General features: G+C 46.4%; 1 protein-coding gene across 6 annotated transcripts in view; it reads left to right on the top strand.

Annotated features, from left to right (window-relative positions):
- The window catches only part of LOC138651305 (carcinoembryonic antigen-related cell adhesion molecule 3-like), a 49,007-nt gene that overhangs the window by 16,021 nt on the left and 18,238 nt on the right, over positions 1-14,748 (top strand). For 4 of the 6 annotated variants that reach the window (XR_011315466.1, XR_011315465.1, XM_069741397.1 and 1 more), the window contains exons 2-3: positions 2,663-3,010; positions 6,008-6,028. Coding sequence is in view for 3 of the 6 variants with exons in the window: in XM_069741397.1 (XP_069597498.1) it covers positions 2,663-3,010; positions 6,008-6,028 (369 nt within the window). In the remaining 3 variants the exon portion in view is untranslated. The remainder of the gene's footprint in view (positions 1-2,662; positions 3,011-6,007; positions 6,029-14,748) is intronic. The other 2 variants (XR_011315467.1, XM_069741398.1) reach the window with 1 other exon arrangement.

Raw genomic sequence — 14,748 nt, 5'->3', positions numbered from 1 at the left:
GTTTATTTTTAACTCTCTATACTACGTGGCTCTGTACTGGCCAATATACTACGTGACTGGGCAATATACTACGTGACTGGGCAATATACTACGTGACTGGGCAATATACTACTTGGCTGGGCAATATACTACGTGACTGGGAAATATACTACGTGACTGGGCAATATACTACGTGGCTGGGCAATATACTACGTGACTGGGAAATATACTACGTGACTGGGAAATATACTACGTGGCTGGGCAATATACTACGTGGCTGGGCAACATACTACGTGGCTGGGCAATATACTACGTGGCTGGGCAATATACTACGTGGCGGGGCAATATACTACGTGGCTGGGCAATATACTACGTGGCTGGGCAATATACTACGTGGCTGGGCAATATACTACGTAGCTGGGCAATATACTACGTGGCTGGGCAATATACTACGTGGCTGGGCAACATACTACGTGGCTGGGCAACATACTACGTGGCTGGGCAATATACTACGTGGCTGGGCAATATACTACGTGGCTGGGCAATATACTACGTGGCTGGGCAATATACTACGTGGCTGGGCAATATACTACGTGGCTGGGCAATATACTACGTGGCTGGACAATATACTACGTGGCTGGACAATATACTACGTGACTGGGCAATATACTATGTGGTTGGGCGATATACTACGTGGACATGCATATTCTAGAATTACCGATGTGCTAGAATCGGGCCACCATCTAGTATGTTATAATTACCGTAAAACTTTTAAGCTGGTTATATCTATAATATAACGCTGGGAGCGTCACTCTGTCTGAAGCCTTAATAGACTGCGCAGGCGCGACGCTCCTAGCGTTACATTATAGAAAAAATGCCGCCGAGGCAGGGGGTCGGGAGCACGGGGACGCCGTCTACATATTTGCACCCTGATTATGCAAATAATCCGCCGCCATAGTGAGTTTTTACTTACGCTATTCCTTTCAGGCGCCATTGTCTTGCTCCTCCTGGTGCTGGAATCGGCGCCTGCACAGTCCGCGCTTTCCGGCGCCATTTTCTTGAAGACACACAGCCGGAAGCCAGCAGTGTGTCTTCAAGAAAATGGCGCCGGAAAGCGCGGACTGCGCAGGCGCCGATTCCGGCACCAGGAGGAGCAAGACATTGGCGCCCGAAAGGAATCAGGTAGCGTAAGTAACAAATTGCTGTGCCATGAGGCTGTGGCACTTCATGCCACAGCTATTTGTTACTTACGCCACCTGATGGGGGCCATAAACCTTTATGGAGCAGCGTATGGGGCATATGGATGGGAGCAGCACATGACAGAATAGGGAAGCACATGACAGAACGGGGGTGCAGGATGGCAGCAGCACATGACAGAACGGGGCTGCTGGATGGAAGCAGCACATGACAGAACGGGGGCGCAGGATGGCAGCAGCACATGACAGAACGGGGGCGCAGGATGGGAGCAGCACATGACAGAACAGGGGTGCAGGATGGAAGCAGCACATGACAGAACGGGGGCGCAGGATGGGAGCAGCACATGACAGGATGGGGACGCAGGGTGGGAGCAGCCAGTGACAGAATGGAGGCGCAGGATGGGTGCAGCACATGTCAGAATGGGGGCGCAGGATGGGTGCAGCACATGACAGGATGGGGACGCAGGATGGAGCAGCACATGACAGAATGGGGAAGCAGGATAGGAGCAGCACATGACAGGATGGGGACGCAGGATGGGTGCAGCACATGACAGGATGGGGACGCAGGATGGAGCAGCACATGACAGTATGGGGACGCAGGATGGTGCAGCACATGACAGGATGGGGGCGCAGGATGGAGCAGCTCATGACAGGATGGGGAAGCAGGATGGAGCAGCTCATGACAGGATGGGGAAGCAGGATGGAGCAGCACATGACAGGATGGGGACGCAGGATGGAGCAGCACATGACAGGATGGGGACGCAGGATGGTGCAGCACATGACAGGATGGGGGCGCAGGATGGAGCAGCTCATGACAGGATGGGGAAGCAGGATGGAGCAGCTCATGACAGGATGGGGAAGCAGGATGGAGCAGCTCATGACAGGATGGGGAAGCAGGATGGAGCAGCTCATGACAGGATGGGGACGCAGGATGGAGCAGCACATGACAGGATGGGGAAGCAGGATGGAGCAGCACATGACAGGATGGGGACGCAGGATGGAGCAGCACATGACAGGATGGAGACCATATACCAATATAAATGCTCGCCACCCGGGCGTAGAACGGGTTTAATAGCTAGTACTTTATAATGGTCAACGGAACATTTTTTTTTTTTTTTAGCCGGCAGCCATGTCTACCAATTCCCACGTCTACTTTTACATATTGCTCCACTTAATTTTCTTTTTTCTGGACAGCTTACCAAAAAATTACGTAAAGACAATATTTTTTACAGAATTATTGGGAAATCATGATAAACCTTTGATTATATCGGTGATGCTACATGTCTACAACCCATACAATCAAAATAATCTGTGTACGTTCTTCTACTTCAAAAAATGCCCCATTTCGAATATCTGGATGGTTGTCAACCCAGCTTGGGTCCCCCTGACTTTGGTGATTTGTCTAATGTGTATGGCCAACTTTGGGTAGTAGATGGCAGATCTCTTGTCAATCTTGTCTCCATTTTTTTTTCCTTTGTATTTTGCAGTGTTTGTGGCAACATGGATGCATTCAATCTTCGGAATTAAAATAGATGTTTATCCATCGTCGCCTCTCGTAAACGATACTGTTATCCTGAAAGTGACCGAAATAATTGACCAATTCCTGTTATTGAGCTGGTACAAAGGGCAGAACACAAATTCGGACCAACAGATCATATGGCTCAATTCAAATAAGGAGAGAAGAAACGGAAGCCAGATCTTTAAGGAAGCCGACATTTTTACTAATGGATCATTTCAGATCAAAAATGCCCAGAAGGACCATAGTGGTTTTTACACAGTGAGCGTGCAAACAACCTCTGGTCTGTCACATGAGACAACGTCCTTGACGATAAATGGTAAGTGGACTTTATCGTGTATCCAAACTTGATGTGTAATGCGGACCCACAGCACTCTGGTGGACAGTCCTTGACGTGAATGCGTCACAAATTTTTATTTTTAATGTTTTGAATTTCTGTTGAAAAGTTTATTTCTAAGTGTAAAAATTCAAAAGTTATTATTTTTTTTATATATATAATTTTTACAACTTGGAGAACGGCACTTACCGCAAATATGGCAGCCCCAGGACTTAGGAGACTAGGGTCGTACACCGACGGCAAAGTCCTATTCTGTGGCCGCATCAGCTGGGAACTCTACACACACCCTGGGTTTCTAACTGGAGCTAAGTGCCATTTTATTGTAGCCCTGCACAGATGGCTGAGCTATAATTTCCCTCACTGTGATCTGAGTGGTGCCGTCATGTCATTGCGGCGCTCAGATCACAGTAATTACCGGTAAGCACAGATATGGGCGCTCTGTCTGGAGCGGTGATGTCACTAATGACGTGTGTTCGCCGCTGGATGAGGTCTCCACTGCATCACTTGTACCCAAATTTGTGCTGGCTGGTCATTACTGTGATCTGAGAGCAGCAGCCATAATGACATGACTGCTTCCCTATTTTTCATATTATATACCATAAAAAATTATCTTTTTTTTTTTTTCGAGGGATTTCACATTCCCTTTTGAATATGTATTCTATGAAACATACCTGCATATTGTCAATTTCTCCCAACATTTCAATCCACATGAAGATCTTTCAAATAAAGTAAAAGTGGAATAAGTGATCTAAAAGGCGTTCTAGAAGCAATCTCTAAAGAAATCAGATGAAGTCCTTGTCCTTATTAAAGCTAACGGGCGTACCATAGTTGTCATGAAATTATATGGGGGAAGGAAAGTTGCCCACAAACATGGTGCACCCTCTACCATACAATGAGGAACTTTACCCCATTAGCCTTATTTAATTGTTGACTGAACACACAAAAAAAACACAAGAAAGTTCGAGATGACCAAGCTTTCATTTGTTCTTTATTCTGCGATACAAGCCTTGGACCCGTAGAAGCGCCGTAGCGCGAAACGGCCGTAGTCCGGTCTCTTCTCACTCTTGCTCCCTCACAGACCCCTGCGAATGCCGTTTGACACTCTGTAAGGCTTGTATCGCGGAATAAAGGACACATTTTGAAGAAGTTTATGGGTGAGTGCTGCATCTTTTTTCCTTTATTCTATGGTTATGGACTAGCTCTGATGTATGCACAGCACCACCCACAACTCATACAAAGGAGACCTCATCCGTCCTGCTCAAGCAGATCATTTAGGCAGACTTCCGACTGCGGTTCAGTGTATCTCAGTGCCGGTCATTCTTTTTTCTTGTTACCTTTCCAGTGGATATTTAATTTGTTCTCTATGAGGAGAACGGCATCTCTGCCTGGTTGAATTCCAACCCTTGATCCTTCTTTTCTTCACTTGACATAGTTTGTCTAGGAAGAGTGAGGAGGAGCCCCCGTGTGCGTCACATACAGGTCCCACCAATGGCTCCATCCCACATCTATCCCGAAAGTTGGATCCCATTTATTGCTACTGTTATCATTGCAGGATCAGTGATTTTCTTAATATCCATTTAACCTGTTACCTCAGATTTCCGCACCCTGCTAATCTCTCCATCATCTACCCAGTTGTCTTATTGTGATCTCCACAGGCTGTATTCTTTTTGCTACGGCCATTTTCGTGAAGAACATTCTCGAACCACTCTCGAAACATCAAATCCTTTCTCGTAACATCCTTCTGACTTTCTGCTGCCCATCTTGCACACAAGAATAACCGTTTATAACCTCTTCTGGACAACTTGACCCGACGCTCTAAAATAGAAAAATGTATAAATCTCTTTACACTGAACCTCACAAGGAATCCTTTTACTTTTTTTGAGCTCCAATCCTGTAACGGGCTCAAAAGTGGCACCACTAGAGATGATCAAAAAGATCAGCAGGACCCTAATATGACCACTTCGATAGTCCATGGCCTCTAATCAGAGCCCGGCGAACCTCATCATCCCAGCTGCTGGCACCACATTTGATTTGTAGGTCTGATATGACAACTACTTAACAGCAGGATGCACACATGGCTCCGCACCGGGCCTAAAATCAGTATAGATGCCAGCGGGTGGAGGTGGAAGTTCGCAGGGTTTTGGTTGGCGACTATGAGGGTCTTGCAAATATTTGCTCAACATTGTCTCCACTGTATGCTAACACATTATTGCCACATAGAAAAAAAAATGTCTATACCCACTTTTCACCCCATTACCTAACACACTTTTGGATAAATTAGTCGAGAAGAGGGTTACGAAAGGATCTAACTTGGGGCTAAGCCATGATGAGAATCGTTAGGCATTATGTATACTTCACACTTTGCCCTTTCAAGTGTTTATGGACTTTCCCAGCCGCTACCCTGGTAGCATTCAGCAGCAATGGCCAATACACAAACAATCTGGATTTTTCGAATAATGTCATGGTACAGTCGTAAGCAAGGATCAGGTCGAGATCAGGATGGGCAGGAGAACAAAAGTGGAGAAATCAGGCCTTGCAAAACTAGTGAGCAGAAACAAACACACAATAGAAGATTATGAACCAAATGGAACTTTTTGCTCAAACCTCAAATGAAGCTAGGCTAGAGTAAGACCCTTAGCTCACACCGACCCCCTGAGATTTTGGGAGCCAGAGCCAGGAGAGCGCGGCAGCTGAAAGCAGAACTCCTGTTCACACAAGCAAAATATATATATATTTTTTACAATTTCAGTTTGTTTTCTTGAACACTCAACCATTCCTCGCATGAGTGGCAATTTGTGCAAAACCCCCCGAAAGGATGGCATACCGGATCGATGCCCTACAGAATACGACACTCTCGGCATTAAAAAGCGAATGTGAAATATTATTTTGCTAATATGTTATAGAGTTTTTTTTTCTTGCGAGCTGTGTTGTAGTCTGTGTGATACTTTTACTAATGTGTTTATTCACATCTTTTTACAGAGAAAGTAGAAACTACTCCGGGTGAGTGTTTTTCCACTTACGGGGTAATCACAGACCATATAGGTGTCTGTTTAATTCCATACTGTAGTTGCTCATTTTTTTTTTTTGCATTTGCCCATCTTTATTTGCTTGTGCCATATAGTATCATCTCATTTAGAGCACCCACACTATTCTTTAACACTTTTCATGGCTCTTAGGGAAGTTTACCGGTTCCCCTTGCGAAGATCTAGTGTATGGGAAGCCACAGAGAATGCTTTTTGGCACAGTGGGTTTTCTATAGATGGAACAAAATTGCCTTCCTAGTGCCCCCTAAAGTTATCCACCCTGTAAGTGAACATTCAACATATTAAAGAGCCTTGAAAAATGCTACGTCAACTTGACCAGATATACTCACCCTACCGTGGGCCAGAAAAATACAACCTTTTTTCACTTGTGTGGTTTGTACAAGATGCTCTTATAGGGCCCATTTATCATAAATAGAGATGGGCAGACACCTGGATGTTCGAGTCTGTCACATTCGGCCAAACAGTTACAAAAAGTTTTGGTGCCCGTACCCCATTCCCTTGAATGGGGGGCCCGAACATCCAGTGTTTGCCGCACTGTCATGTGCATGACAGTATGGCAAACACTGCTTCTGATAAGTAGTATAATAATCACTGCCGGTCAGAGCCGCAGTTCTCACGCTGTCAAAAGACAGCGTGAGCACGCAGCTGTGTTCGGAGGTATAAAGTTTACCTCTGGTCACTGGTGTCAGATGATGGGACTACTGCTCACATCAGCCAACGCCTGCTGCCACTAATAAAGGACAGCAGGAGCGGATGATAGAAGTATTTATCAGCCGACTCCTGCTTTGTAAATAAATAATTAAGAAAAAATGGCTTGGATTCCTTTGCATTTTTGTTATTTTGCCAGGCAAAACTCACAGCTGGGGGCTGCAACTCTCCGCTGTCAGCGTTAGCAAGGCTGGTTATCAAGAATAGAGTAGAGTCGCCACACTTCTTTTTTAATTATTTAAATACATCATTTTTTTTAAAAAAAGTGGGGTCTTCTCATTTTTGACAACCAGCCTTGCTAAAGCAGACAGCTGGGGGCTGGTATTCTCAGGCTGTTAAGGGGCCATGGATATTGACCTCCCCCAGCCTAAAAATATCAGCCTGCAACCTGCCAGAAAAGGCGCATCTATTAGATGCGCCAATCCTGGAGCTTTACTCAGCTCTTCCCACTTACCCTGTAGCGGTGGCAAGTGGGGTTGATGTCACTTTTGTATTGTCCGGTGACATCAAGCCCACTGGTTAGTAATGGAGAGGCATCTATTAATCCATTACTAATCCTATAGATATAAGGTAAATAATGACACATCAGAATAAATTCCTTTATTAGAAAAATTAAACAAAACACAGTTTTACCTTTTTATTTAATAATACTAAACACAGTTATACTCGCCTAACGTCTAATTCCACTGGATCCCTCGTCTCCTGTAATAAAACAAAACTAAAAAAGAACAATATCCCTCACCTGTCCAACGTTCTGTCCCACGCCGTAATCCAAGTCTGGGGGATAAACAACTTTCAACCTGGACGGTGCCAAGATGGTGTTCGGTATGGACGATGAACTTTACTGTTTGGGTTCTTCCATCTCTAATCATAACGTGTTGAAAACTGGCTTTGATGCCCAATCGGAGCTCAGCTTTCATTTTTATTGGATGGTGCCAATGCTTCCCTGCCAGTTGGGTGGCAGCCTTTGCAGAGGGCACCAGTGTTGTATGATTGTGTCTAGCATGCCGTAATACACACAAGCGCATTCATGTATTCCTCTGGTTTACTTTTGGACCCTCCCGTACCAGTAACAAGCATGCATTGTTTGGAAGTGATGTAATATGGATGATGCACAAAAAAAATAGACCACCAAGTCTTTGGACACCAATTGTGTGTGGGATAAACAGTGGCGCATTGCCTACATTTACTAGATTTAGAGAGCCATGTGGTCCTGTTCCAGTGCATCATGTCCATTGAAGTGAGGGTGCATGTAAGTGGATCATTGGAATTTGCTTGCACACATAATATTCCTATGATTGGCACCAACATTCATCTCATGATTTCCCATTTGCTACATGGATTATGAGTCCATATGGGATTTTTTTTTTTAGCAAGATAACCAGTCGCAGACTTGAGTATTGTTTCTATCCGCATAGATTCTCACTATAGAAGGAATCGTTAATTCCAAGGGAAAATAATTTCTCACTAGCCAACACAAGAATAGCTAGAGCCTATAAACGAACTGGCCCCGTCTCTATCCTCAGGAAAAATACAAGAATTAGCTATGGAGGATATCCACTAGATTAAAACATAACCTTTAATAAATGTTACTTAAAAGCTAGGATCCTAATAAGACACATATAACAACAAAAACAAAAAGTGCTCAAGTGAACCAGTGCTCAAAGTAAAAATTGGATCGGTCTTACCATATCAAACGGACATATGGAAACAGTCCCTCATAGTCCATGAGGGTGGTGGTTCCAAATAAATGGGGGCCAAGGATAGGGAAGGGTACACCGCAGCTATCTTCCCTGTAAACCCTTAAAAGGACTCTTGTCCTAACAAGGACAGGCCCCAAGTGAGCCCTGCTATGGGAATCCACCAACCAACGTGTAGTCCTAAAGATATTCCTTCTCCCTACGCGTTTCAACTCCAATGAGGGAGCATCATCAGGGGAGTTAAGTAGTCCGAAGAAGATACCAGTGGGTCCCCTCCGTAGTCCCAGAAGGACAATCCAGAAAGGTCCAAACACATTCGTGTACGTATCAGTCCGTATTGCCTGGGTCCCGCAGTGGCTGGGACATCCCAGGGAGCTTCAGGAATTCTAGCTGTGTCTGAAGTTACAGTAAGTCCTAGTCTCACTAGCCAACACCCACCTATCCCTTGATGTAATATGCACACCCTTCTAGAAACATTCCATCAGCCCCGAGTCATCTTATTGTGGCCTCCATATTCTCTGGTTTCCCCAATGTTACCATTTTCCTAATGAAAGTCCCCATATGCAACATTAAATTCTTTCTTCCTTCGCACTTTCTTTTTAGACTTGATTCCAGTTAGAATACAAGTATTCACATCATCTTGGACATTCGCAGTTTATGCACACAGCTTAACCCAAGATGCTAAAACAGAAAACCAATAATTATTATTATTATTATTATTATACATTTTTATAGCGCCATTTATTCCATGGCGCTTTACATGTGAATACGGGGCAAATATAGACAAATACATTAAACATGAGCAGATAACCAGGCACACGAGTACATAAGGAGGGAGGACCCTGCCCGCGAGGGCTCACAGTCTGCAGGGGGTGGGTGAGGATACCCTAGGAGAGGGTAGGGCAGGTTGCGCGGCTGTTCAGTAGGTTGAGGATCACTGCAGGCTGTAGGCTTGTCGGAAGAGGTGGGTCTTCAGGTTCTTTTTGAAGGTTTCTATGTTAGGCGAGAGTCTGATGTGTTGGGGTAGAGAGTTCCAGAGTATGGGGGAAGCACGGGAGAAGTCTTGGATGCGGTTATGGGAAGAAGAGATGAGAGGGGAGTAGAGAAGGAGGTCTTGCGAGGATCGGAGGTCGCGTGTAGGTAGGTACCGGGAGACCATGTCACAGATGTATGGAGGAGACAGGTTGTGGATGGCTTTGTATGTCAGTGTGAGGGTTTTGAACTGGAGTCTCTGGGCGATAGGAAGCCAGTGAAGGGCTTGACACAGGGGAGAGGCTGGGGAATAGCGGGGGGACAGGTGGATTAGTCGGGCAGCAGAGTGTAGGATGGATTGGAGTGGTGCTAGAGGGGAGTCCAGAGAGTAGGAGGTTGCAGTAGTCGAGGCGGGAGATGATAAGGGCATGCACTAGCGTTTTTGCAGTGTTGCGGTCAAGGAAAGCACGGATCCGGGAAATATTTTTGAGTTTGAGACGACAGGAGGAGGCAAGGGCTTGGATATGTGGCTTGAAAGAGAGGGCAGAGTCGAGGATCACCCCGAGGCACCGGGCGTGTGGGACTGGGGATAGTGAGCAGCCATTGACATTGATGGATAGGTCTGGTGGAGGGGTAGAGTGAGATGGGGGAAAGATGATGAATTCTGTTTTGTCCATGTTCAGTTGTAGAAAGCGAGCAGAAAAGAAGGCTGAAATGGCAGACAGACAGTGCGGGATTTTGGTAAGCAAGGAGGAGAGGTCAGGTCCGGAGAGGTAGATCTGGGTGTCGTCAGCGTAGAGATGGTACTGCATACCGTGGGATTCTATGAGCTGTCCCAGGCCGAAAGTGTAGATGGAGAAGAGTAGGGGTCCTAGAACAGAGCCTTGAGGAACACCGACTGACAAGGGGCGAAGTGAGGAGGTGGTGTGGGGGAGGGAGACACTGAATGTTCGGTCTGTCAGATATGACGAGATCCAGGAAAGGGCCAAGTCTGTGATGCCAAGAGATGAGAGGATTTGTAGCAAAAGGGAGTGGTCTACAGTGTCAAAGGCAGAAGACAAGTCCAGGAGAAGGAGGACAGAGTAGTGTCGCTTGCTCCTGGCAGTTAGTAGGTCATTGGTGACTTTAGTTAGGGCAGTTTCAGTTGAGTGATGGGAACGGAAGCCTGATTGTAACCGATCAAAGAGGGAGCAGGAGGAGAAGTGGGAGGACAGTTCAAGATGGACGTGTTGCTCCAGCAATTTGGAGGCATAAGGGAGAAGAGATATTGGGCGATAGCTAGACACAGAGGATGGGTCGAGGGAGGGCTTTTTGAGGATGGGTGTGATCTTGGCATGCTTGAAGGATGAGGGAAAGACACCTGTTGTGAGTGAGAGGTTGAAGAGGTGCGTTAGGGTTGGGATGAAGACCGTGGAAAGGTTAGGGATGAGGTGGGATGGGAGCGGGTCAAGCGTGCAGGTGGTGAGGTGTGATCTTGACAGGAGGGTGGAGAGCTGATCTTCTGTCATGGTGGAGAAGCTGGTTTTGGAGGAGCAGGGTTGAGCAGCTAAGAGGGGCAGTGGGCGCTGTGGGCCAAAGCTTTCTCTGATCGTATCGATCTTCTGTTTAAAGAAAGAGGCGAAGTCATCAGCAGAAATGAGGGGGGAGGGAGGAGGTGCGGGGGGACGGAGTAGAGAATTGAAAGTGTTGAAAAGCTGTTTAGGGTTGTGGGACAGGGAGGATATGAGGGATGAGAAGTAAGTTTGTTTTGCGGCAGTGAGCGCAGACTTGAAGCTGGCGAGGGACTGCTTGTATGCAGTGAAGTGGTCGGCAGAGTGGGATCGCTTCCATCTCCGCTCGGCAATCCTGGAAGCCCGTCTCAATTCTTTGGTCAGGCTGGTCAGCCAGGGCTGCCTGTTAATTGTATGAGTTTTACTATGCATGAGTGGGGTGGCCGAATCGAGTGTTGTTGTTATTGTGGTGTTATAAAAAGTGGCAGCAGCATCTGTGTCATGAAGGGAGGCTATGTCTGTGAGAGGGAGAAGGGACTCAGAGAGTGATTGTAAGTTGAGATGTTTGAGATTTCTGCGAGGGTGAGTGAGTTTGTGGAGTGGGGGTTGCACACTAGGAGAGGAGAGGGACGAGAATGTCAGTAGGTTGTGGTCAGACAGGGGGAGGGGTGTGTTAGTGAGGTTAGTAAGGGAGCAGAGGCGGGTGAAGATGAGGTCCAGCGTGTGGCCATCTTTGTGAGTGGCCTCTGAGGACCATTGAGTGAGGCCAAAGGAGGCAGTCAGTGATAAAAGTTTAGAGGTAGCTGAGGTGAAAGTGTCAATGGGGACATTGAAATCACCCATGATGATAGTGGGGATGTCAACAGAGAGGAAATGAAGTAGCCAGGTGGTGAAGTGGTCGAGAAAGGTGGAGATGGCTAGTTCTGGGGGGCGGTAGATGACAGCCAGCTGGAGGTTGGAGGGGGAATAGATGCGGACAGAGTACACCTCAAACGAGGGAAGAGTAGCGGAGGGTGGTAGCGGGATTGGAGTAAAGGAGCAGGTGTCGGACAGGAGCAAGCCAACTCCTCCACCGCGTTTGTTGCTGGGGCGAGGGGTGTGAGAGAGGTGGAATCCGCCATAGGAGAGCGCAGCTGGAGAGGCCGAGTCAGAGGGGGTGAGCCAGGTTTCGGTGAGGCCGAGGAAGGAGAGTTTGTTGGTGATGAAGAGGTCATGGATAAATGGCAGTTTGTTGCAGATGGAGCGTGCGTTCCATAGTGCTCCAAGTAGGGGGAGCGGGGGAGTGGGGGCTGGATGAATGGGTATGAGGTTGTCGTGGTTGGGAAAACGTGCGGAGGATCGTGGCAGGGGGTTAGAAACGAGTGTGGGGATGAATTGGGGAGGGCCGGGCTTTGGGGATACGTCGCCAGCAATGAGGAGTAACAGACAGATCATTAGAAGGTGGGAGCAGGATAGGACATGATGTGGCCGTGTGTGTCTGGATAAAAAGGATTGTATGTGGAGGAACAGTTCAGAGGAGAAGGTGAGGTGGCTGGGGAGTATGGAGGAAGAAATGACTAGTTCCTTACTAGGTGGAGTGATTGCAGGAGATTGTAAGAAGGAAAGTAGTATGGGGGTGAAAGAGAAAAGAAACCGAAACATTGTAGTGGTTAGTGTTCTGTTACCTTCCAGTCAATTCCAGTCCAATTCAGTCTAATTCAGAATCATAATTAAAAAGATGGAAGTTAAAAGATGGAAGTTAAAAGATGATTTGCAGCAGACTGAGTCTATAGCAGACTCCTGCATGTGAATATATCCCCAGTTAAGGGCAATCAGGTGTGAATGAGGGGGTGGCTGGGTATGGGAGACCAGATGTAGAGAGTTAAGCAAAGGTCATAAAGTGAGGGAGGGGTAAGACTGACCACTCAAAGAGATGCCAGGATCACACAATGAGATACATGAAAACAGGTCATGGAAACAAGCTGATAGGTAAGAAAGCATACTAAAAGGATTATATGTGCTGCACCAAGACACTCAGATCCAGGGGAAGCATAGAAAAGCCAGTGCAATATACAGAGACATTCAGAAGCCAGGGAGAGCTGGGTAAAGTCAGTGCATACCTGTGGGAAGAGGAGAACAGCTCGATTAGATGGTGCAGATGATGATAATATTGTAGTAGTGATGAGTAGCCAAATGCATTCTAGAATTCAGTCATGGAAAATCAATGCAGTATACAGAGACATTCAGAAGCCAGGGAGAGCTGGGTAAAGTCAGTGCATACCATGGAAAATCAATGCAGTATACAGAGATATTCAGAAGCCAGGGAGAGCTGGGTAAAGTCAGTGCATACCATGGAAAATCAATGCAGTATACAGAGACATTCAGAAGCCAGGGAGAGCTGGGTAAAGTCAGTGCATACCATGGAAAATCAATGCAGTATACAGAGATATTCTGGAGCCAGGGAGAGCTGGGTAAAGTCAGTGCATACCATGGAAAATCAATGCAGTATACAGAGATATTCTGGAGCCAGGGAGAGCTGGGTAAAGTCAGTGCATACCATGGAAAATCAATGCAGTATACAGAGATATTCTGGAGCCAGGGAGAGCTGGGTAAAGTCAGTGCATACCATGGAAAATCAATGCAGTATACAGAGATATTCTGGAGCCAGGGAGAGCTGGGTAAAGTCAGTGCATACCATGGAAAATCAATGCAGTATACAGAGATATTCTGGAGCCAGGGAGAGCTGGGTAAAGTCAGTGCATACCATGGAAAATCAATGCAGTATACAGAGATATTCTGGAGCCAGGGAGAGCTGGGTAAAGTCAGTGCATACCATGGAAAATCAATGCAGTATACAGAGATATTCTGGAGCCAGGGAGAGCTGGGTAAAGTCAGTGCATACCATGGAAAATCAATGCAGTATACAGAGATATTCTGGAGCCAGGGAGAGCTGGGTAAAGTCAGTGCATACCATGGAAAATCAATGCAGTATACAGAGATATTCTGGAGCCAGGGAGAGCTGGGTAAAGTCAGTGCATACCATGGAAAATCAATGCAGTATACAGAGATATTCTGGAGCCAGGGAGAGCTGGGTAAAGTCAGTGCATACCATGGAAAATCAATGCAGTATACAGAGATATTCTGGAGCCAGGGAGAGCTGGGTAAAGTCAGTGCATACCATGGAAAATCAATGCAGTATACAGAGATATTCTGGAGCCAGGGAGAGCTGGGTAAAGTCAGTGCATACCATGGAAAATCAATGCAGTATACAGAGATATTCTGGAGCCAGGGAGAGCTGGGTAAAGTCAGTGCATACCATGGAAAATCAATGCAGTATACAGAGATATTCTGGAGCCAGGGAGAGCTGGGTAAAGTCAGTGCATACCATGGAAAATCAATGCAGTATACAGAGATATTCTGGAGCCAGGGAGAGCTGGGTAAAGTCAGTGCATACCATGGAAAATCAATGCAGTATACAGAGATATTCTGGAGCCAGGGAGAGCTGGGTAAAGTCAGTGCATACCATGGAAAATCAATGCAGTATACAGAGATATTCTGGAGCCAGGGAGAGCTGGGTAAAGTCAGTGCATACCATGGAAAATCAATGCAGTATACAGAGATATTCTGGAGCCAGGGAGAGCTGGGTAAAGTCAGTGCATACCATGGAAAATCAATGCAGTATACAGAGATATTCTGGAGCCAGGGAGAGCTGGGTAAAGTCAGTGCATACCATGGAAAATCAATGCAGTATACAGAGATATTCTGGAGCCAGGGATACAATAATGTATAGATCTTCTGAAACAAATCATCCCAATATTGTGGAACAA

This window comes from Ranitomeya imitator, chromosome 10, assembly GCF_032444005.1.
Source record: "Ranitomeya imitator isolate aRanImi1 chromosome 10, aRanImi1.pri, whole genome shotgun sequence".
NCBI classification, from domain to species: Eukaryota; Metazoa; Chordata; class Amphibia; order Anura; family Dendrobatidae; genus Ranitomeya; species Ranitomeya imitator.
This window is presented reverse-complemented; position numbering and strand designations above follow the sequence as displayed.